The following is a 25,099-nucleotide window of genomic DNA, read 5'->3' on the forward strand; positions in this document are numbered from 1 at the left end:
AGGAAAGGGCCATTATCAATTTTGTTTTAGAGTTTAAACTATAAATTCTTTCCCAAGGTCAGTTCGGCCTTTGCCCAGGAAAGAACAAAGACAGTTTAGAGGTTACAAGGAAGATGGGGTCAGTTAGGTCTAATCTCTTTCACTGTCATAATTTCCTCAGTTAAGATTTTTGCAAAGGTGATTTCAGTGATTTTTAGCAAATCTTTATGGGGCCAAAACCTATGACATCCATAATAACTCACTGCAGCCTTGACCTTCTGGACTCAAGTGATCCTCCCTACTCAGCTTCCCAAGTAGCTGGGACTACAGACATAGGCCACCATGCCCAGCTAACTTTTATATTTTTATTTTATTTTATTTTTTTTGAGACGGAGTTTCGCTCTTGTTACCCAGGTTGGAGTGCAATGGCGCAATCTCGGCTCACCGCAACCTCCACCTCCTGGGTTCAGGCAATTCTCCTGCCTCAGCCTCCTGAGTAGCTGGGATTACAGGCACACGCCACCATGACCAGCTAATTTTTTGTATTTTTAGTGGAGACGGGGTTTCACTATGTTGACCAGGATGGTCTCCATCTCTTGACCTCGTGATCCACCCACCTCGGCCTCCCAAAGTGCTGGGATTACAGGCTTGAGCCACCGCGCCCGGCCTTTTATTTTATTTTTAAGTAACGACAGGTCTTATGATGTTGCATGCCCAGCCAAGGGTTTTGCCCTTTGTTTACAGGTCCTGAAGGGCCTGCAATGTACAGGGCTGGTCACAGAAACCCTTCCACATTCAGCTTGAATCAGAGAACTAGAGGAAGCAGGACTGCACAAAAAAATTTCCCAGAAAAGCCAGTCAAGATCACTGGTCTCTGTGAAAGCAAAGAAAGGGTGTTTGAAAGGTTTAAAGCCCAGAAGAAAACCCTGGAGCCTCCTACCATCCACGAAACTTCCTGTACATTGCTGGTCCAGGAAAAATTATGTCATTAAACAATAAATGTTCAAGAAAGACTATAGCACAGCATCAATACAAAGATTTTATAATAAAAAAATTCATAAAGCTGGAAAATGGATAAATGCATGAAAATATTCACAAGAAAGATGATGTCACAGAACTAATGAGAATGCTGACCATGTCATATATCCATAGAGGGTAAAGTTTTTAGTGAAATGATCACCTCTGTGTAGGAAAATCACAGAACACACATGTAGGAACTCATGTGTTAGTATGTTTTTTTCTTTGGCATTTTGGCTGTGCTATCTTTGGACTGAAAATGTATTTCTTCTTCAGAAAACAAATATATTCTTATATTTGAAATTTTTTTATCTGAGTCCATTTTTTGCTTTTCATTAGTCTGAAAGTTTCTATGTAATATGTTTTGAAGTAAGGATATAACAACTTTTTCCATTTATTAGTTGTCTCAGTAACATTGAATAAACCTTCCTTTCCTACTTATTAAAGATTCTGCTTTAATTATATTCTTAAGTCTTATACATGTGAATACATTATACACACACACACACACACACACACACACACGTATGTGAATTGCTTGCTGAGCACTCTCTTTGGTTTTATTAGTTTTCTTATTTTGTAACTCATTTAGAACCAATATGCAAAGATGAATCAAAAATACGTTTATTCTATTACCTATAAAGATATCACATATTTCAAAATCTGTAAGAAAAGACCATACAAGTTCTAGTTGAATGATACAGTTACATTTTGCAAAGGTAATTTTATTTACCTTTAGTCGGTAAAACTTACATTATCAAGTAGCATTTTTAAGAAAGCAAGTAGCATACATCTTAGTAAGATTATCCTTTTTCAATAAAAATATTAAATGTATTTACTTTCCTGGATATTGTCTATATATCCTACACAGCATGGCTCTTTACAAGAAAAATTAACCAGAGCTATATAGTTAAATTGTAATGGTAATGCCTTAATGCATGAGTGAAAAAGTCATCAGCCAAGAAAAAGAATTTTCCCTAATTTTTACACATTAATAAAGAAGCAAAAAAAATCTTTTATCTTTTCAATGTGATTTATTTATGTTTAAGTAAAAGTAGCAAATGTTACATAAGTTATTTCCTTAAGAACATGTATTTTGTACAATCACATTGTGAACAAGCAAGACTTACGGAACGTTTCCTGGGTCCACAATACTGATCTTTGAAACTACTGTAGCATCCTCTTTTTCAAGTTTAAACATGACTTTGTGCACTGAAGAAGCATGGCTTCACATTGCAGAGTGGTCACATGTGACAATCTGACATCAAGCAAGAAGCTTTTGGATGAAGAATTTTCTATCTTTTGTTGAGTTACAAAACGGTATTTGTGTGTGCGTGATTATCAAACCCATATAATTTTCTTTTCAATTCACTTTTCTTCTGCTACAATGAAAATAAACTAGTTAAAACTGAGCAGTATAGCAATGTAATCGACCAACTATACATCACGTTATAAATAGAGGATGTTTTAGTTGATACTGATGATTTATATTACACATCTGTATTTAACATAATTTGGGCAATACAAAGTTAAAACATATCTGGTAAATAAACAAACAAAAATATTTCCCTGAAAACTGATGCATTGTTTTAACAATCACCAGAATTTGGGTTTATTCTTCAGAAGTGCGGTGGAACTGTCTAATATTAAAATAAAAAATCTTGCTGTTGTCATTTTTTCATATTCCTGCTTTATGCATTTTTAGATAACAGACTAATCCTGCAATTTTATTGCTAAAACATTATTACTTGGTTAGACATGATTATCAGATTTTGGGCTGATTTTTTTGTTCTCATATTTTTCAACATTAATTATTTCACTGTTTACTGTTACAAACACATGCTTATGCTAAAGATCCAAAAACTATAATGGGAAGTTATTGGTAATAATAAATGTATGGGCTGATAATAAATCGTATGGGCTGAAGTTTTGGCTGCTATGATAAGACATCTGACTACTTTGTTAAATTAACTGTATAAAGGGGTATTTGGGGATTGAGAAATGCTTATTTCCAAAGAAACCATATTGCATGCTTATTTGACTGGAAGAAATTCACTGATTTGATGCATCACTAGTTCTGAGGGTGGAATCTACATGCAGCTTCTTCAGCAAGCTTGTTGGTCCCTTAGGAGAGTTCAGCAATGTTACATATGTCTTACAGCCTGTCACTGCACATGTCTGTCTTTGCTCACTGCCAGGAATTTTGCAGATTCTCCAACAAAATCCAATGTTAGATTTAGAACTGAAGGTGCTTTGTTTCAGATACCCGTAATACCTATAAAAAGCAAATTTCAAAGAAATACAAATTTATGTTAACATTCTCATAGTATTTTAACAGTTGTATGAGTTAATCATTTTTGTATCTACTATAAATTTGTATTAAAAATACAAATTGTTGAGGGATTTCTGGTTCCAAAATATCAGCGTAGAAGCAAGCTGGCTTCTCTTCAACACGGAAAATCTAAAACAAACATACAGTGCCAAGATTATCACCAGCAATATTCCAGAACTCAAATAGGAAGATGTGACAGTTTCCAGGGCCAATGACAGAGAGAGAACACACACACACACACACACACACACACACACACACACACACACACATATTCCAAGCAGGTGGTGAGAGATTCAGGCTTCCTTATTCATAATCCTCTCTCCCTAGTATCCCTAGAGTCAAGCACAAGGAAATTTTCTTTCTGACTCACAGTTTTTACACTGCAAAAAGGGAGGTCAAGGTAGACAGTGAGCTTCCTCATCATCTTAAGGCACCAAATCAGAGTGCTTGTTCAGCAGCACCACACTGTAGGAGGTTTATTCCATAGGTCCCCTTAGCGTGGAACCCTGGCTAGCCTTTCTACATTACCAGGATATCCTCTTTGGGACATCCCCCATTCAGGTTAGGCAGCACTCTGATTGTTGGCTAGAACTGAAGCAAACCTGGGCTTAAGGCACCAGCTAGTGCCAAAAAGGAGGCAGTGACCTAGTTGGGAAAAAAGACAGAAAATCAACTGGTATATTACAAATAATCTCTTAGCAAACATATCCAATAAAAACCAAAACAAGCCAGACCAAAGAGACTGAAATGAATAACTAATCTTCAATGCAAAGTCATAGATGTAGACCCACAAGAAATAAGAGCAAACAGGCAACTATGACCTCTTCATACAGACAAAACAAGAAATCAGTGACTGACCTTACTGAGATGGTCATATGTGAACTCTCTAACAAAGAATTCAAAATCGCAATTTTAGGGAAACTATGTGACCTCCAAGAGAACAGAAAAGCAATTCACAAATTTATCAGGGATATTTAACAAAGAGATAGGAATAATTTAAAAAATAAAACAGAAATCTTGAAATTGAGAAATATATTTGCTTAACTGAAAAATTCATTAGAGGCTCTCAACAGCAGAATGGATCAAGTGGAGAAAATAATCTGTGAAATCAAAGACAGGCTCTTTGAAAGTATACAGTCAGAGGAGCAAAAATAAATAAACATGAAGAAGAATGAAGGTCACCTTCAAGATACAGAAATCTAACTCAAAAAACCAAATCTAAGAATTATTATTGTTCAAGAGGGAATCATACAAGAGCAAGAAGTAGAAAGCTCTTTTTTAAAGATAGTAACAGAAAACTTTCCAAAACTTGAGGAAGAGCTAAATATCCAGGTACAGGAGGCCAGAGAACACCAAACACATTCAACCTAAATCAGACTGCTCAAAGGAATATAATTAATTCTCAAACATCAGGGACAAAGAAGGATTCTAAGAGCCGCCGGAGAAAAGAAACAACTAGCATTTGAGGGAACTCAAATTCATCTGGCAATAGACTTCTCAGCAGAAATCACACAGGCCAGAAGGAAGTGAAACAACAATATTTTCAAAGTGCTCAAAGAAAAAACACTGTCATCCAAAAAAGTCATCTTTCAACTATGAAGGATACATAAAATATTTCCTAGAAAAAGCAAAAGCTGAGCAAATTCACCACCAACAGTCTTATCTTTTTTTTTTTTTTTTTTTTGAGACGGAGTTTCGCTCTTGTTACCCAGGCTGGAGTGCAATGGCGCGATCTCGGCTCACCGCAACCTCCGCCTCCTGGGTTCAGGCAATTCTCCTGCCTCAGCCTCCTGAGTAGCTGGGATTACAGGCATGCACCACCATGCCCAGCTAATTTTTTGTATTTTTAGTAGAGACGGGGTTTCACCATGTTGACCAGGTTGGTCTCGATCTCTCGACCTCGTGATCCACCCGCCTTGGCCTCCCAAAGTGCTGGGATTACAGGCTTGAGCCACCGCGCCCGGCCAACAGTCTTATCTTATATGAAATCTAAAGAGAGCTCTTCAGTCTGAAAGAGAAAAATGCTAATGTACAAGAACAAAACATCTGAAGGTATAAAACTCACTGGTAAAATTATACAGACAAACATAAAATTTTCTAACACTGTATTTGTGGTTTACAATCCACTTATAACACTACTACAAAGCTCAAAAGACAAATCTATCAAAACAATAATATCTACAGCAACCTATTAAAAGATAGGCAATATAGGCCAGGCGTGGTGGTTCACGCCTGTAATCCAAGCACTTTGGAGGCCAAGGCAGGCGGATCACCTGAGGTCAGGAGTTCAAGACCGACATGACCAACATGGTGAAACCCCGTCTTTAAAAAAAAAAAAAAAAAAAAAAAAGATAGGCAATATAAAAATATGTGCATTGAGGCAACATAAAGTCAAAATGTGAGGTTAATGGAATTAAACTGTAGACCTAAGAAAACCTTTATAAAGTTTCATAGAACTTCTCTGTAATATCGCTTCTTGGCCTTTTGGCTAAGATCAAGCGTAGTATCTGTTCTTATCAGAACTTCTCTGTAACAAAACTTTTCATCTGTTAAAAATCATTTGTTATGTCTATATTTTTTATAAGCTTTATAGCAACCACAATGTGAAAACCTGTAATAGATTCACTAAAAATAAAAAGCAAAAAATTACAAAATATCATCTGAGGAAATCATTTAACCACAAAGAAATATAGTAAGAAAGGAAGTGAGGAGTTACAAAATAAAAAAGCTACAAAATCGCAGTAGTAAGTACGGATCAATAATAACACTGAGACTGGTCCAACACAGTGAGACCCTAAGGTGTGGTGGAATGTGCCTATAGTCCCAGATACTCAGAAGGCTGAGGTAGGAAGATCGCTTGAGCCCAGGAAGTTGAGGCTGCAGTGAGCCATGATCACACCATTGCCTAGAGAGGAGTGAGACCCTGTCTCGAAGAAAAATAATAACACTGAATGTAAATGGACTCAGTTTTCCCATTAAAAGGCACAGGATGGTTGAATGGCAAAGAAACATGACCCAACTACATGTTGCCTATGAGAAAGCCACTTCACCTATGAAGACAACACAGATTGAAAGTGAAGGTATAGAAATAGATATTCTATGCAACTGGAAACCAAAAAAGACCAGGAGTAGTTATATCAGGAAAAACAGGCTACAAGTCAGACTGTAAAAAGAGACACAGGAGGTCACCATACAATGATAAAGGAGTCATTTCAGCAAGACGATGTAACACTTAAAAATGTTATATTCATACAACACGAGAGCTCCCAAGTATATAAAGCAAACACTCATATATCTGAAGGGAGAGACAGACTGCAATACAATAATATTGAGAAATTTAAACACTTCACTCTCAGTAATGGACAGATCATCTAGACAGAAAATCGACAAGGAAACATTTGGAGTTAAACTACACAATTGATGACATAGGCCAAACTGATATTGACAGAATATTTCACCCAACTGCTATAACACACATAAAACTTTAGCACATGGCACGTTCTCAAGAATAGGCCATATTTAGGCCACAAAACATGTCTCAATAAATTCAAAAGATTGGAAATCATATCAAGTATTTTTTATGATCACAATGGAATGGCACTAGAAACGGATAACATGAGTATCTCAGAAAATGCACAAACACATGGAGATTAAACAACACACTCTTGAATGACCAGTGAAGTAACTAAGAAGAAAAGTTTAAAATTTCCTGAAACAAATGTAAATGGAAATACAACATTCCCAAATCTACAGAATACAGCAAAAGAAGTACTAAGAAGGAAGTTTATAGCAATAAACACCTATATCAAAAAAGTAACAAGATTTCAAATAAACAACCTAATAGTGTACCTCAAAGAACTAGGAAAGCAAGAACAAACAAAACCTAAATTGGTAGAAAGAAACAAATAATAAAGAGCAGAGCAGAAATAAACAAAACAGAGATTTTAAAAACCAGATCCATGAAACCAAAAGCTGGTATTTTCAGAAGGCAAGAAAATCAACAAACCATTAGCTAGACTAAGAAATAAAAAAGAGAAGTCCAAATAAATAAAATCAGAAATGGAAAAGGAGACATAATAACTGAGACCACACAAATACAAAGAATCATTAGAGACTATTATGAAAAACTCTATGCCAACAAATTGGAAAATCTAGAAGAAACGGTTAAATTCCTAGACACACACAACCTAGCAAGATTGAACCATGAAGAAATAGAAAACCTCAACAAATCAATAGAAAGTAAAAAGTTCAAAATTATAATAAAAAGTCTTCCATCAAAGAAAAGCCTGAATCTACCAAACATTTGAAAAGACAGTAATACCAATTCTACCGTAATTATTAAAAAAAAAATTGAAGAGGAAGGAATACTTCCAAACTCATTCTACAAAGTAGTATTACCTTGACACCAAAACCACAGAAGGGCACAACAAAAAAAGAAAACTACAGGCCAATATAACTGATGAACCTAGATACAAAAATCCTCAACAAAATACTAGCAAACCGAATTCAAAAACACACTGAAAAGATCATTCACCATGATTAAGTGGAATTCATCCCGGGTATGCAAAGATGGTTCAACATACACAAATCAATAAGCAGGGTACATCATATTAACAGAACCAAGAACAAAAACCACATGAGCAGTTCAGTAGATACTGAAAAACGTTCTATAAAATTAAACATTCCTTTATGATAACCCCCCCCAATAAATTGGGCATACAAGGAATATATATATATAAATAATAAAGGCCATATGTGACAAACCCACAGCTCACATTGTACTGAGTGGGGAAAATTTGAAAGTTGAAAGCCTTTCATCTAGATCTGGAACAAGACAAAGATGCCCACTTTCACCAGTTTGATTCGACATAATGCTAGCAGTCTGGCCAGAGAAATTTGTTAAGAGAAAGAAGTAAAGGGTATCCAAATTGAAAAGGAAGAAGTTAAATGAGCCTTGTTTGTAGATGATGGTTGTATACTTAGAAAAACCTTAAGACTCCACCAAAAAACTGTTAGAATTGATAAACTCAGTAAAATTGCAGGATACATAAACAACATACAAAGATTGATAGCGTTGAGGCAGGGCGTGGTGGCTCACACCTGTAATTCCAGACCTTTGAGAGGCTGAAGCAGGTGGACTGCTTGAGGTCAGGAGTTCCAGACCAGCCTGGGCAACAAGGTGAAACGCCATCTCTATTAAAAATACACAAATCAGCTGGGTATGGTGGCAGGTGCCTATAATCATCCCAGCTACTTAGGAGGCTGAGGCAGGAGAATCGCTTGAACCCAGGAGGTAGAGGTTGCAGTGAGCCGAGATGGCATCATTGCACTCCAGCCTGGGTGACAATAGTGAAACTCCATCCCCAGCCCAACCCCGGCCCTCAAAAATCAATAGCATTTATACACACCAACTGAAAAAGAAATCAAGAAAGCAATTCCATTTATAATACCTACAAAAATACATAAGAACCCTAGAAATCAATTGGACCAAATAAGGAAATTATATTAGACCATGTTTTCTCAACCTCAACATTACTGACATTTTGGGTTGGGTAATTCTTTGTTGTGAGGGAGCTTTTCTATACGTTGTAGGATGTTTAGCAGCATCCCTGGCCTCTGACCACTGGATTCCAGAAGTACCACCAGTTGTGACAATCAAAAATATCTCCAGATGTTCCTAAATACTCTGAGTTGGAGGAAGGTGGCTAAATCACACCTCCCTCCCTGTTGCCCCCCACCATTTGAGCACCACTGTATTAGAACACCTGTAAGTTATAGCATATGTTATGTAACATTATGCCAGAGATTATATACACTGAGGCCCCTTTGGAAATTTCAGGAGAAGGCTGTTTGGTCACTTAGTTGAATGTTATAGAGGTTATTTAATGTTCTGTAAATCTCATAAATAAATTTTTCTTCAACATCTGCAAGAAGGAAGTAAAAAATGGAGACAGCCTGGAAAAAATTCAAGCTCTTGGCATGTGAGAGGTACGGGCAAATTCAGGGCAGCCATGGAAAAAAGAGAGAATAGATGAAAAAAAGAAGGGAGTTTAGGTCTTACCCTCACAGACCTGAGCCATAGCTGGGAAACTGTTGCCCTTTTAAATCTAAGCTACCAGTGACAACCTGAGCTCAGTACTGAGTGGAGGGCACAGTCTACCACAGGGACCATGCTAGAAAAGTAATTTTTCCAAAGAATACTTTTGGTAGCGCGGCAGAATGTGGGTGTGGTTTGCCTCAAACGTAGTCACCCTTAGGCGCCTATGAGTTAAATGACTAAGAAGAGAAAAATATAGCAGCACTCCACTAGATGGTGCTATATCGGATTAATTCATCCAGCATGTCCAAACTAGGTCGTACATGATCCTGTCTTTTCCAGCATATTTTCCTCAGTCCTTTTGCAATAATTTGACATCAGCTGTACTTAAAATGAAAGATACCTGCAAATTTAAAAAATTCCATTCTAGCTCATCTCCATTACTGATTCAAAATATATGCATTTCTAGTCTAAACAACTTGCACTGTTAAGCCAGGCTCAGGTCCAAAAGGTACAAGGTTCATAGCAAAATGTCTGTTCCTTGTTTCAATTTTAATTAATGCCATAGCTAAGGGATATAATAACACTTCCAGTGTTAAGTACAAGCAAAACTGATATAAAGATATCTTAACTTTCATTTCTTTAACATTTTGCTGGCTGATATAGCCAGAGATGAGTTTTGTGCCTCTCCTTAGAAGTCAGAAACATTGAAAAACAAGAGGTTAGGATATTAAAATGCTTTACAGAGCTCTGAAATATGACAGTGTGCACCAAAAGATAGCCACTATAGCATTAAAAAAAGGAACTTGTAGCTGGGCATGGTGGCACACACCTGTGATCCCAGCACTTTGGGGGGCTGAGGAGGGCAGATCATGAGGTCAGGCGTTCAAGACCAGACTGGCCAACATGGTGAAACCCCGTGTCTACCAAAAATACAAAACGTAGCTGGCCATGGTGGCTCGCGCCTGTAATCCCAGCTACTCGGGAGTCTGAAGTAGGAGAATTGCTTGAACCTGGACCCGAGAGGCGGAGGTTGCAGTGAGCTGAGATGGCGCCACTGTACTCCAGCCTGGGCTACAGAGCAAGACTTCATCTCAAAAAAAAAAGGAACTTGCTGGTCACTGTGGGTCATGCCTGTAATTGCAGCACTTTGAGAGGTGGTGGTGGGCAGATCACTTGACATCAGGAGTTCAAGACCAGCCTGGCCAGCATGGTAAAACTCCATCTCTACTAAAAATACACAGAGTAGCTGGGTATGGTGGCACGAGCCTGTAGTTCCAGCAACTCGGGCGGCTGAGGCGGGAGGATCGTTTGAATCCAGGAGGTGGAGGCTGCAGTGAGCAGAGATCGCACCACTACACTACAGCCTGGGCTACAGAGTAAGACTCCATTTCAAAAAGAAAATAAAAGGAACTTAGTTGCTGGGTGGAGTGCTTTCTGACACTTGGAGAGGCCAAGGTAGGAGGACTGCTTGAGGCTGTGAGCTCAAAAGCAGTCAGGGCAATAAAGCAAGAACCCTGTCTCAAAGAAAAACGAAAAACAAAAAACAAAGCAACAACAAAAAAAAACGAGAACTTGGTCATCATACATCAAGGTAACTGGGTGGGCAGCCTCATGTCAAAATGGGAAGTACTAAGGGCATATTTAAGCCATTATCTAATAATTGAAAAGCTGTGAGATCACAATCTACTGAAATTTACTATCACTTGGGAAAAAAAAAAGGATACAGGTAACTTTATCTTATTTTTTATAACTTTTTTTTTTTTGGGGGGGGTGCAAAACAAGGCCTCACTCTGTCCCCCAGGCTGAAGCGCAGTGGAATGATCACGGCTCACTGCAGCCTCAACCTCTCGCCCACCTCAGCCTCCCAGGTTCCTGGGACTGCAGGTGTGCACTACCACATCAGGCTAATTTTTTGCCCCTGTATTTTCTACAGACAGGGCCTTGTCATGTTGGCCAGGCTGGTCTCAAACTCCTGGGCTCAAGTATCTGTCTGCCTCAGCCTCCCAAACCATTGGGATTACGGCCATGTGCCTCCACACCCAGCCATGTTTTCTTACTATAAAAGTCGATCTAACAGTATGTGTGAGCCAAGGGAAAGAATTTTACTGCAGTTGTTACAAGTAGTAGTTTTTTTGTTTGTTTTTGTTTCAGGACGACGGACATTGTTGACTCTCAGCAGAGCTTGTCTTAGTTGTGTAGCAAAATAAGGGACTCTCGGGGGAGAATGGAGTGGTAGTCAGTAACAGGTAGGATGTTGGGGGCAGGGGATTACTGCATCACATTCAGCTCCACATCTCATTTAAACACGGTCAGAAGAAATGAAGGCAAGTAAAATGGTCTCAGAAGTGGCTAGAGTTAGGCAGAGGACAGTCAAAATACAAGTCAAAGACAGAAGTCGAGAAAATGGAAAGAAAAGAGGGAATATCCGTAGTGGGCCTTACCCTCATATGTTACCCACATACCTCTATTAATCAATGAAAATATTAACGCAGTCATACACATGGTTTCACATATTTTCCATCAAAATAGTAGAGAGAGAGGAGGGGTAAGTACAAGTGAGCTGGCCAGGACAGTGGCTGGCAAAATTCCACTTCACAGCTTTGCCTGGGTCAAGGCCTGAATAGAAAGTGTATTTACTTCGGAACTCTCACCCCCTAAATTATTCTTTTTCTTAGTATGGTGCAAGCATCTTGGTATAAATCCTTATTAAACAATAACAACTAATTTAAAAATTTAAAGACCGGCCAGATACAGTGGCTCCCACCTGTAATCCCAGCACTTTGAGAGGCCGAGGCGGGTGGATCAAGAGGTCAGGAGTTCAAGACCAGCCTAACCAAGATGGTAAAACCCAGTCTCTACTAAACATACAAAAATTAGCTGGGCATGGTAGCGTGCACCTGTAATCCCAGCTATTCAGGAGGTTAAGGCAGGGAATCGCTTTAACCTGGAAGGTGGAGGTTGCAGTGAGCCGAGATGACACCACCGCACTTTAGCCTGGGTGACAGAGTGTTACTCCATCTCAAAAAAATAAAAAAAGTTTAAAGACCATGAGAAGCAACATGTAGGTTGGTGGAGAAGAATCCTCCATATTTCAGCCAATCGTTTTTGCAAATGTCAGAGACCATCGATTTGAGTTGTAAATTCAATCTCATCAATGAACCTCAGAGATTTCCCTAGGGTCTAAAATCTCCTCTGTTCTAAAGAGAAATACTTCCTTTTTTTTTTTTTTTTTTTTTTTTTTTTTGAGACGGAGTTTTGCTCCTGTTATCCAGGCTGGAGTGCAATGGCGCAATCTTGGCTCACTGCAACCTCTGCCTCCTGGGTTCAGGCAATTCTCCTGCCTCAGCCTCCTGAGTAGCTGGGATTACAGGCAGGCGCCACCATGCCCAGCTAATTTTTTGTATTTTTAGTAGAGGCGGGTTTCACCATGTTGACCAGGATGGTCTTGATCTCTTGACCTCATGATCCACCCACCTCGGCCTCCCAAAGTGCTAGGATTCCAGGCGTGAGCCACTGTGCCCGGCCTAGAGAAATACTTCTGAAATTGTCATGTGTCCTTCCTTTAGCTCCTTTCTGTCCCCACCAAGTTAACAGGAGTTCTGTGAAGAAAACTTCCTCAGTACAGCACATTCGGAAAACACGACATGCTCTATCCCTTTCTTAGAGATTCCTTATGCAAATGGGCACGTTAAAAGTATATCAAAACATCTGAGTGGTTCTGAGAAAGAAAAACTGAACCCAGCGTTTTCCAAATTTAAGCCCCGCTCCCAGTTCCCCCCTTTTGCCACCAGGAATACGTATTAGCCTTTCACGGCTCACTAGTACTTTCTAGTAGAGTAATTGGAAAATGTTATTCCACAGAAAAAAGTATTACATTTTCTTGCCACACTGAAAGCAATGAAGATTTAAAAGACTTACCAAAAGGATCTATTTAATATCCTGAGAGTTAAGATTTTTGCTTAAATTTGGCTTCTTGGTACAGTTGTTTAGCTTCTGCCCTATCATTCTCCTTATTGAAACATCATCCGTATTGGGAAATAATTGTTTTGTTACTCCTGTAAAAAACCAACAGTAACACACGAGAAACTTTGAGTCCTTTACATCTTAGGGTATGAACTGAGGTAAAACATCAAGTATTCTACATTATAATTTTTTTTTCCATTTAAGAAAAGCAGCCCAATCACCCAACCCATGAGATATTTAAACAGATGAGTAGGTAGGCAGGTTTTTCTAAGTAAAGCAGGCGATATCAGAAGGTCTATATTATCAACTGACATTCTATGGTTACAATTAATTTTAAGCCTCCTGCTTGGTTTAAACTCAGTCTTCCTGCTCTAAAATGTTAGGAATGTATTTTGATCCATTTCCAGCATTAGTTGAAACAACTAAACTCTGACTTATCTTTTTCCAACTAAGAAATGACATATATAAGACTGGGATTCAGAGAATCTACATTTGTCGGATGTCGTGAAAAAATTAATTGGATAATCTAGATTATATTTAAGGAGATTCATTAACTTAAAAACTATAAATAGCATAGTCAAATTAGCATTTATCTTTCTAGAATAAAAGACAAGAAATATAACAAAAGCAAGATAGAAATTGTTATTGAAATTTTACTTTAAAAGATTGTGAAAATTTACATTTCCAAAGCCATAACGTGTATGAATTCAGACTTTTTGGTGATATAAAACTTAGTTTTATTTTAATAACCATTTTTAGTGTAAAGTTTTTCTATAAAATCTTCCATATTTAACGAGAACTTTAGACTATCCTGAGATTTTTTTTGTTCCTAGAAAAAAGGACCATGAAAGACTATCCTGACCTTGAGTAGTAACATGACTTAAAATTCATATGACAATGTAATGCAATCATAGTATCACCTATGATTTCTTGAACTTCATTCTGATTCATAGCTGGTTTTACGGCTTTGTCCCTTGAAGTAGAGGATTTTGCCCCTGTCAGGCTGTGAGTGGCCATGTATTCATTTGTGTAAAGTACTTGCATTAAATCATTAATAAACTTCTGAGGCTTGCTCTTATTACAACGGGCAATCTGCCATTTTTCAATCTGGAACTAAAAAGATAAGAAAGAGCTGAAGTTGGAAAGAGATAGTGCCATACGGAGAAATACATTACTAATTGAGTTAAGGCATAAAACAATGTCAACATTTTTAAAGGTAATGTATTATATATATTTTAATATATATTTTACATTTTAATTTAATATGTAGTTTACATGTCAGGGATTAGAGTTAAATGTTATCTTTGTGATACTCTTCATTATTTATGAGGTATTTGTTCCAGGGTGCATACAAATTCTTGTCACGTTCAGTGTAGATGTAAGCCTTTAATGCTGGAAAACAAAAATTGTCACGTAAACTGGATTTGGTCCTTTCAGATTTAGTCCCATATTAAGTGCTTCATTGTAAATGTAGAAGGCAGAATAATGGCTTTCGGAAGGGTCACATCTTAATTCCTGAAACCTGTAACAGCTTGCCTCACAGGGCAAAAACAGTTCTGTAGATGTGATTAAAGTTAAGTACCTTGAGATGGGTGATTATCCTGGATTATCTAGGTGGGCTCAATCTAATCATATGAGTTCTTAAAAGCAGAAGGAAACAGAAGGGTAGATCAGGAAAAATAGACAGAAGAAGAAGGAAAGATGTGAAGTGTGAGAGCTGTTGCTGGCTTTGAAGATGGCAGAAGTGGGCTGTAAACCAAGGGATGTGATTGTCTCTAGAAGTGGGAATGGCTTTCAGTTTACAACCAGCAAGAAAATGGGAAATTGAGTTTTACAACTACAAAAAATTGAATTCTACCAGAGCCTAGATGAGCAGGAAACAGATTCTGTCCTAGAGCTTCCAGAAAGAAATGCACCTGCTAACACCTTGACTTTAGTCTAGTGAGACCTGTAACAGACTTCTGATCTATAGAACTCTAAGATAATAAATTTGGGTCATTTGAAATCACCAAATTTGTGATAATCTGTTACATAGCAATAGGTAACTGATACACTCAGTTTCAAATAGTTTCAATGTTAGATATGTTAGTTAACAGCTACTATTTTTGATAGTATACTTTCTAAGGCTACCTGATTATAACAAAACTTGTCTTTTTAGCTTTCGTGTCTTGATTAAGTAGAAAAGTAGAGAAAGAAATATGTTCAGCCGGCATGCTGAGGCTGAAATTTACCTGTCAGTGATAAAAAATTATATAACCCTGAATGTACAGGTATCCTTCTGTCACTGGTTTAAGAATTTTAAAGTTTAATAACTTCATCTTTGTCCCCAATTTGCCTTCACTTTTCTAAACTGGGTATTTGTTTCACAAATATTAGTTTTTACTATAAAAATACAACAGTTTGATGCCTTTTGTTCTCAGATCGGTCTTGACTTCCTCAGAGACGTTCTTGCCCCCTCCAAAGTCAAGGCCTCCCTTTCACCAGGCTAGATCAAGCATTTTATGCCTCTTCTTTGTGGTACTTAAGAATTTTAATACTCCTATTGCATAAAATTATTTCATCCAATAGTTATCTGATAAACCAATGATCATTTTCTACCCTTATTTAATTTTTTATTTAACCATATTCCACAGAACAGTAAGGTAGGTACCGCAACTGACCTGTTTCTCATCAGTCTGATGCTCTTCCTCAGGCTTTAAGGAAACTGGTGAACTGGAATTCGAATTAGAATTACTACAGGTCGAGGCCAATGAATCTGGTGAGGAGTTGTTGGTTGCTCTCCAGAGGGTGGATGCAGATGTAGACATGGTTCCTCCACCCTTAAGCAGAGCCTCAGCCATGCCAACCAGTTCTTCAAACTGGGTGACTGCTTGTGGTAACACTAAAATGACAAGAAAAAGTAAACTTTACAAATATCATCTGTAATAGGTGCATATGTACGTATTTTTTGTTGCGTGTATGTGCATAGAAATATGCAAACAAACTGTTGGCCCGGTGTGGTGGCTCACGCCTGTAATCTCAGCACTTTGGGAAGCTGAAGTGGGTGGATCACAAGGTCAGGAGATCAAGACCATCTTGTCCAACATGGTGCAAGCTCGTCCTTACTACAAATACAAAAATTAGCTGAGTGTTGCAGTGCGCATCTGTAATCCCAGCTACTCGGGAGGCTGAGGCAGGAGAATCGCTTGACCCGGGAGGTGGAGGTTGCAGTGAGCCCAGATGGTGCCATTGCACTCCAGCCTGGCAACAGAGTGAAATTCTGTCTCAAGCAAAAAGAAAGAAAGAAAGAAAAAGAAATGCAGAACACTGTCAACATTTGCTATCTTTGGAAAATAAACAGGGCAGGAAAGGTGTTTGGAACATATTTTCTTTTATTATTAAATAATTTAATAATTGCTTAATAATAAAGCAATGAAAAAACATTTGGTTATTGCACTTAAATGTATATGCATTACTTTGTAACTAAAAGGAATGTTTTAAAAAGAAGTTGATTCTTTTTTTTTCTAGTTGTTAGGGGTTTTATTTGAAGGTGTTGAGTTGAATCTGTTCTTTGGAGCTAGTAGTGATTCTATTATCAATCCCTTCTAGAAGCTCACATTAGGCTTGTTTATGTGCCAAGATAAAACTAGCCATTTCTCACAGGTTAAAATAAATTTTCTAGGACCTTCGTGTATGGTTTACAAGGGAGTCAAATTTCATCAAATTATTAAAAATGCACTGCCACAGTTCAAAACTATGTTGTGAATAAAGATGAATTTTGCTAATCAGTGGATTATTTTATCTGTTCCTTTTTTAAAATGGAAACTTACACATTCAGAGGGTTCATGCCTCCATGTAGAATGGTCTTCTCTGTTGTTATATCTAGTTTGTTTCCTAAGGACAAACAACATGTTGGAGTTGGACGAGGTCTTGAACCCTGTCTAACTCAATTCCTCACTATATAGTTGAGGGCACAGCCTGCTGGAGAGGTGAAAGACTCTGAAACTTTTTTTTGCTTTTCTTAAGTGTATTATTGAGCTATAATTTTACAATGATTAATGATGTGCAAATCAGTACATCTGGTACTATATTAAAGGTAAATCTACTAAAGAAGAAAATCTTATTTTCTGTTCTTTCAAGAACATTTATTAAGCACCTTTCATATGCCAGACACTTATTCCATCAGTAATTACTTATTGAGCATTTAATAATATTAAATATTTATCTGGTTTCTTTTTCTCTGTGCCAGGCACTATTCTGAGATCTTAACTGATGTTCTTTCATCCAATGCTCATTGCAACTTTCTGAAATAGGCATTTTCTTTATCTAATTTCCAGATGAAGTCAATGTGGCAACAAGAAGTAACTTGTTAAGAGTCACACAGTAAGTGAAGAGAAGAGCCAAGATTCAAATTCAGACTGGCTGCCTCCCAAGTTCATGTTATGCAGATTCTCAATATTTGCCAACCACTATGCTAGGTGTGAGGGATAAAACTGGGAGCAAAACCAGATGTGGTCCACGTCCTTTTGGAGCTTACAGTGACGGGTGAAGGGAAGACTTATTTACAAACCAGGCTGTATAGCAAGAACTTTGTCCTGCTCAAAGAATGATCTGGACTTTGTCCCCGTTTCTGGGAAGTAACTGTTAAATCCTTGGAATTTCCTGACTGATAGGAGTGTCTTCCCCACTCATTGTGAGCTCTCCGACCATACACTATAGTTTATGCTAATGAGCTGACTCGGGGTGGGGCCAAATCACACGCAATAGCCTTACTGACTGATAGGAGTGTCTTCCCCACTCATTGTGAGCTCTCCGACCATACACTATAGTTTATGCTAATGAGCTGACTCGGGGTGGCAGCTGGCCACAGCCTGAAATCCCGAAAGACCAACCATATGATTTAGAGACTGAGTTCAACCACATGGGCACTCAATCAGCCGATCAATCGTGCCTACATTATGAAGCTCCAATAAAAAGTTTGGACAGTAGAGCTCTGGTGAGCTTCCTGGATAGACAATACTTTATGTCTATTGTCACATACAGATGCTATGGGCATAAGGCATCCTGAGACAACCAAAGCCTCACACAAGTGGAAACCTCCCAGACTCTGCCCTCTTTCTTTAGCTGATTCTAATTTGTATCCTTTCCTTGTAATAAGTGTTCTGTGAATTTTTCTATTATATCAAATTACTGAATATGAGAGTGGTTTTGGGAAACTCCTGAATGTGTAGTTGGTGTCAGAAGTCTTTTTTTTTTTTTTTTTTTTTTTTTTTTGAGACGGAGTTTTGCTCTTGCTACCCAGGCTGGAGTGCAATGGCGCAATCTCGGCTCACCGCAACCTCTGCCTCCTGGGTTCAGGCAATTCTCCTGCCTCAGCCTCCTGAGTAGCTGGGACTACAGGCGTGCGCCACCATGCCCAGCTAATTTTTGTATTTTTAGTGGAGACAGGGTTTCACCATGTTGACCAGAATGGTCTCGATCTCTGTGATCCACCCGCCTCGGCCTCCCAAAGTGCTGGGATTACAGGCATGAGCCACCGTGCCAGGCCAGTGTCATAAGTCTTAGGCACATTTGGCAGTCTGGAAGACACCCCCTTAACTTTGCAGTGTGGTTTACTTGAGGTATATTAAAAAAAAATAAAAAATCACAATTCCTAAATGCCGTAAAGAAGAGGCATAGGTACTTGACTAAGCGTGGGGAATGGAAGGTCTTGACGTAGGTGGGGCAAGCAGGGCTTCTCTGAGCAAGTCAAGATTGATCTGACGACTTAAGGCTGAGCAGGAATTAAATTGCTAAAGAGACTGAGGGGGTCATTAGAGGCATAGGAACAGCAGCTTTTTTCATATGTGGAACTGAAAGGTCAAATCTACAATGTAAGATGAAAAGGGAATTTGGTATGAAGTGGAACTATAAGGATATTTACAATGTTTTCGAATTATGTTGGTACATGCTCACTGGCATACATCATTCTTGTCATTTCTGCCTATCTCTATTTTTATTAATGTATTTTCTTTGACATAATTAGAACCATGCTGTATATATTGAATTGTATCATGGCTCTTTTTTTCCCAATTAAAATGGTAAAGTGAATATTTTGCCTGTTTATTAAATCTTTTTAGAAAATATGAGTGTTTAAGGTCTAATTCACATACAGTCAAAGGCAAAATCTTACAGGAAGTCTGAGCAAAAATTACGTAGGTAAAGGATATGAGTTTGACAAGTGGATGCACTGATTTTAAACACACCTAATCAAGATATAGAACACTTCCATCCTCCCAGAATATTCCTCTACATTCTGTCTAAATCAATCCCTGGACTTACCTCAGAGGCAATCACTAATTTAACTTCTTTAGCTGTAAAGAAATTTTACTTGTTCTAAAATCCCAAATAAATGAACTCAAACAGTATATTCTCCTTTTTTTTCTTTTTTCTCTGCATATTTTAAGACATTCATGCTGTGTCTACCATAATTCATTCATTTTTATTGCTAACATTCCATTACTTTATAATTAATGTATCCATTCACCTGTTGATGGGTTATTTCCCTAATATCTAAGATACTCATGTTCTGTAAATTATTCATTTATTTATATATTTTGAGATGGAGTCTCACTCTGTCACCCCGGCTGGAGTGTAGTGGCATGATCTCGGCTCACTGCAACCTCCACCTCCCAGGTTCAAGCGATCCTCTGGCTTCAGCCGCCCGAGTAGCTGGAACTACAGGTGTGCACCACCACATCTGGCTAACTTTTGTATTTTTGGTAGAGATGGGGTTTCACCATGTTGGCCAGGCTAGTCTTGAACTTCTGAGCTCAAATGATCCTCCCAAAGTGCTGGCCTCCCAAAGTGCTGGATTACAGGTGTAAGCCACCGTGCCAGGTCCTGTAACTTCTTTAAATGCTCCTTTCTAAACTTGGAAATTAGGTTGCTTCCAATTTTTCTTTTTCTTTTCTTTCTTTTTTTTTTTTGAGACAGGGCCCTGCTGTCACCCAGGCTGGAGCAGCGTGGTGTGAACACAGCTTACTGCAGCCTTGACTTCCCAGGCTCAAACAATCCTCCCACTGCAGTCTCCTGAGTATCTGGGACTACAGGTGTGTGCCACTGTGCCTGGCTAATATTTTTATTTTTTGTACAAACGGGGTCTCCCTATGTTGCCCAAGTTGCTCTTGAATTCCTGGGCTCAAGTGATTCTTCCAAAGTGCTAGAATTACAGTGGGGATCCACTGCTAGGCCCAATTTTTCTTTATTACAAACAAAGCTTTGATGAACCTTCTTGCATCTACATCTTCATATGCACCTTTGATCATGTCAATGCTATAAATTCCTAAGAGCATAATAATAGCATTAAGGGGTATAAATGCTTTCAAGATGCAATCTATTTTTATTTTATTTTATTTTTTAATTGCATTTTAGGTTTTGGGGTACATGTGAAGAACATGCAGGATTGTTACATAGGTACACACATGGCAGCGTGATTTGCTTCCTTCCCTGCTTCACCTATATCTGGCATTTCTCCCCACGCTATCTCTCCCCAACTCCCCACCCCATGCTGTCCCTCCCCTATTGCCCCCCAACAGACCCCAGTGTGTGATGCTCCCCTCCCTGTGTCCATGTGTTTTCACTGTTCAACACCCGCCTGTGAGTGAGAACATGCGGTGTTTGATTTTCTGTTCTTGTGTCAGTTTGCTGAGAATGATGGTTTCCAGGTTCATCCACGTCCCTACAAAGGACACAAACTCATCATTTTTGATGGCTCCATAATATTCCATGGTGTATATGTGCCACATTTTCCCTGTCCAGTCTATAATCGATTGGCATTTGGGTTGGTTCCAGGTGTTTGCTTTTGTAAACAGTGCTGCAATGAACATTCGTGTGCATGTGTCCTTATAGTAGAATGATTTATAATCCTTTGGGTATATAACCAGTAATGGCATTGCTGGGTCAAATGGAATTTCTATTTCTAAGTCCTTGAGGAATCGCCACACTGTCTTCCACAATGGTTGAACTAATTTACACTCCCACCAACAGTGTAAAATTGTTCCTATTTCTTCACATCCTCTCCAGCATCTGTTGTCTCCAGATATTTTAATGATCGCCACTCTAACGGGCGTGGGATGGTATCTCAATGTAGTTTTGATTTGCATGTCTCTAATGACCAGTGATGATGAGCATTTTTTGTTTGTTGGCCTCATGTATGTCTTCTTTTGTAAAGTATCTGTTCATATCCTTTGCCCACTTTTGAATGGGCTTGTTTGTTTTTTTCTTGTAAATCTGTTTTAGTTTCAAGACACAATTTATATTGCTGAATTGCTCTCTAGAAAAAATTTTCCAACTTACACTCCCACTAGCAATATAGGAAATTGACCATTTCACTGAACTACCAATAACAGGTGTTAATCAGTAACAACAATCTTCATTTGTTTGATAGGTTAAAATCTTAGTACATTTTAAATTATAATTATTTAATTATTGTGAAATTAAATATAATTTGTTTATCAATTGCTTGAATTTCTTCTATCAATTATTTATTGGAGCATGGGATATTGGTACTTTTTCTGTTTTATAAGAATTCAAATGGTTTTTGTAAAGTGGTTATAAGAGGGCCTAGCACATTGTAAGCAGAACGTATTAGCTTTATTATTAACTCCCTTATATATTAAGCTTTTTTTTGGAACAGAGTCTCACTCTGTCACCAGGCTCGAGTGCAGTGGCATGATCTTGGATCACTGCAACCTCCACCTCCTTGGTTCAAGTGATTTTCCTGCCTCAGCCTCCCGAATAGCTGGGACTACAGGAGTGCACCACCATACTCAGCTAATTTTGTATTTTTAGTAGAGACGGGGTTTCACCATTTTGGCCAGAATGGTCTCGATATCTTGATCTTGTGATTCTACCTGCCTCAGCCTCCCAAAGTTCTGGAATTACAGGTGTGAGCCACCACGCCCGGCCTATATTAAGCATTTTAACCTTTCATTTTTCTTGAGTTGCAAATAATTTTCTCAAATTGTTTATCTTTTAATTTTATGATATTTTAAACACAGTTTAAATTTTCATTTTAGTTGAAAGTAGCAGTCTTTTCTTAGTATATTATCCATTCGTTTTATACTTAGAAAGTCATTCATCATTCAGATCAGTTAAATAGTCACCAACAATTTTGTATAGTTTAAATATCTTTTCACAAGTAAGCTGTTTTGCTGTATATATTTTTTAAAATTTTAATGGAAAAATTTAAACAGAAACAAAAATAGCAAACTATCCCATTTCAATTCACGGCAAGTCTCATTCCACTTAAACTCTGATCTTCCCCAAATTATCTGATGCAAAGCACAGGCATCATCTCATTTTTATCTGTAAATATTTCCATAGGCATCTCTAAAAGGTATATTTAAAAATATAACTGTTAACACCACTACTGCAGCCAGAAATAGTTAACAATAGTCTTTAATATCATTAAAAAAAAAACAAAACCCTAGTCAATGTTCAATTTCTCTGCTGGTTTTATTTTTTAACAGTTTGTTTGGATCAGGTTTCAGCAAGGACTATACATTACAATCGGTTGCTGTCTCCTTCATATGAACTATAGGTTTCCTCTTCCTTCCTGGTTTTTTCCCTTGCAATTTATTAATATTAGACACTGGGTCATTTGTCCTGGAGAATTTCCTATAGTTAGATTTTGCTGTGATTGCAGCCTTCGGTGGTATTTAACATAAATCTCCTGTTGGCTGTATTTGATGTAGCTTGGTAGTTAGATCTGAAGGCTAGATCGGGTTCAGAGAGTGTTTTAAGTTCCATCAGGGGGCTTTTAGTGCCTGGTTAGCTTTTTTGTGATCTTAGCAGCTACAGATGATCATTGTGTAGATTCATTACGTCACAGTGGGCTGTAAAATAATGATATTCTAATTCTTTTCTTCTTCATTTACTAGCTGGAATTCTACAAGGGGAAACTTCCTCTCATCAACTATTTGGTGACCCGGAAGTTCATTTCATATAGTAATGGCAAGATATGCTTGATTTTGGTTTGTATCTGCCAATTTTCAAAATTACAACTTGGTTGTTTTCAGATGACCATTACGTTTTCTTTCTTCTTCTTCTTCTTTTTTTTTTTTTCTTTTTTTGAGATGGAGTTTTGCTCTTGTTACCCAGGCTGGAGTGCAATGGCGCAATCTTGGCTCACCGCAACCTCCACCTCCTGGGTTCAGGCAATTCTCCTGCCTCAGCCTCCTGAGTAGCTGGGATTACAGGCACGTGCCACCATGCCCAGCTAATTTTTTTTTTGTATTTTTAGTAGAGACGGGGTTTCACCATGTTGACCAGGATGGTCTCGATCTCTGGACCTCTTGATCCACCCGCCTCAGCCTCCCAAAGTGCTGGGATTACAGGCGTGAGCCACGGCGCCCGGCCTTTTTTTTTTTTTTTTTTTTTTTGAGAGAGAGTTGTGCTCTGTTGCCCAGGCTAGAGTTCAGTGGCACGATCTCAACTCACTGGTTCAAGCAATTCTCCTGCCTCAGCCTCCCGAGTAGCTGGGATTACAGGCGTTCACCACCACACTCGGTTAATTTTTGTATTTTTTAGTAGAGATGGGGTTCCAACATCTTGGTCAGGCTGCTCTCGAACTTCTGACCTCGTGAACCACCCACCTTGGCCTCCCAAGGTGCTGAGATTATAGGCATTAGCCACTGTGTCTGGCCACATTTTCTTCTTTTTGAATATGACTATGAACTCATGCATTAAACATGTATTAATGCAAATATGTTTCTGTCTATTGTGGTTGTCTTTCTTACTGATGCTCGAACTGTCCCATCTTTGGCTTGTGGGAAGTTCTTCTAGTTGATAAGTCTGAATAGTCTAATTTCCTTGCTTTCTGACATGACAAGGCGTTCCTGTATATTTCCTGCTCAAGCTTCTTGACAAGTCTCATTTTGTATATTTCATATGCAAGACATGGAGTCAGGCATCTATCCAAGGAGCCATAGTTCCCTTTAATGGGAAACAATATTACAAGGTAGCGTCTAATTGCTAGGAGTGCCCTTGGCTATTGAGTTGTTGCTAGACCTACATTGGGACTATATTAGGAAAGACTTTTTTTTAAAATTTGATTTTATTTAATATTTTAATTTTTTAAAATTGGCAAATAGTTATATATATACGTAGGGCAAATAATAATGTTTCGATACATATAATACACAGTGATCAGATCAGGGCAAATAGCATATCTATTACTGCAAACATTTATCATTTCTTCATGTTGGGAACATTCAAAATCCTCTTTCTAGCTACTTGAAAATATATACTATTGTTAACTATAGCAATCCCACAGGGGTATTGAACATTAGAACTTATTCTTCCTATCTAGCTGCAATTTTATATCCTTTAATACATCTCTCCCTATCCCTCCCTTCCCCCTACCCTAACTGTTTCCAGCCTCTTGTATCCTCTGTTCTACCTTTTATGAGATTAACCTTTTTTTTTAGCTTATACAAATGAGAACATGCAGTGTTTAACTTTCTATTCCTAGCTTATTTCACTTAACATAATGATCATCCATGTTGCCAAAAATCACAGGATTTCATTCTGTTTTATGGATGAATAATACCTCCATTATGTGGTATATATATATATCTCACATTTTCTTTATTCATCTGTTGTTGGACACTTAAGTTGATTCACAGTGTTGTCTATTGTGAACAGTGCTGTCTCCATAGTGGCTGTACTGGTTTACATTCCCACTCACAGTGTTAAAGAGTTTGATTTTCTCCACATCCTCACCAGAATTTGTTATTTTTTTG

The 25,099-nt window shown here is 38.1% G+C and overlaps 1 protein-coding gene and 1 pseudogene across 8 annotated transcripts in view; one reads left to right on the forward strand and one right to left on the reverse strand.

Annotated features, from left to right (window-relative positions):
• Positions 1-1,522: 1,522 nt before the first annotated feature.
• The window catches only part of BEND6 (BEN domain containing 6), a 74,241-nt gene continuing 50,664 nt past the window's right edge, over positions 1,523-25,099 (reverse strand). For 5 of the 8 annotated variants that reach the window (XM_039467971.2, XM_074398172.1, XM_074398169.1 and 2 more), the window contains 4 exons: positions 15,995-16,215; positions 14,255-14,447; positions 13,290-13,426; positions 1,523-3,271 (listed from right to left, as the gene is read on the reverse strand). In XM_039467971.2, the coding sequence (XP_039323905.1) occupies positions 13,299-13,426; positions 14,255-14,447; positions 15,995-16,215 (542 nt within the window). In that variant the 3' untranslated portion in view covers positions 1,523-3,271; positions 13,290-13,298. Of the gene's footprint in view, positions 3,272-13,289; positions 13,427-14,254; positions 14,448-15,994; positions 16,216-20,872; positions 21,034-25,099 lie in introns of those variants that run through there. The other 3 variants (XM_074398173.1, XM_074398174.1, XM_074398175.1) reach the window with 3 other exon arrangements.
• Positions 5,800-5,932, forward strand: LOC120363533 (U2 spliceosomal RNA; annotated as a pseudogene).

This window comes from Saimiri boliviensis, chromosome 4 (genome assembly GCF_048565385.1).
Source record: "Saimiri boliviensis isolate mSaiBol1 chromosome 4, mSaiBol1.pri, whole genome shotgun sequence".
NCBI classification, from domain to species: domain Eukaryota; kingdom Metazoa; phylum Chordata; class Mammalia; order Primates; family Cebidae; genus Saimiri; species Saimiri boliviensis.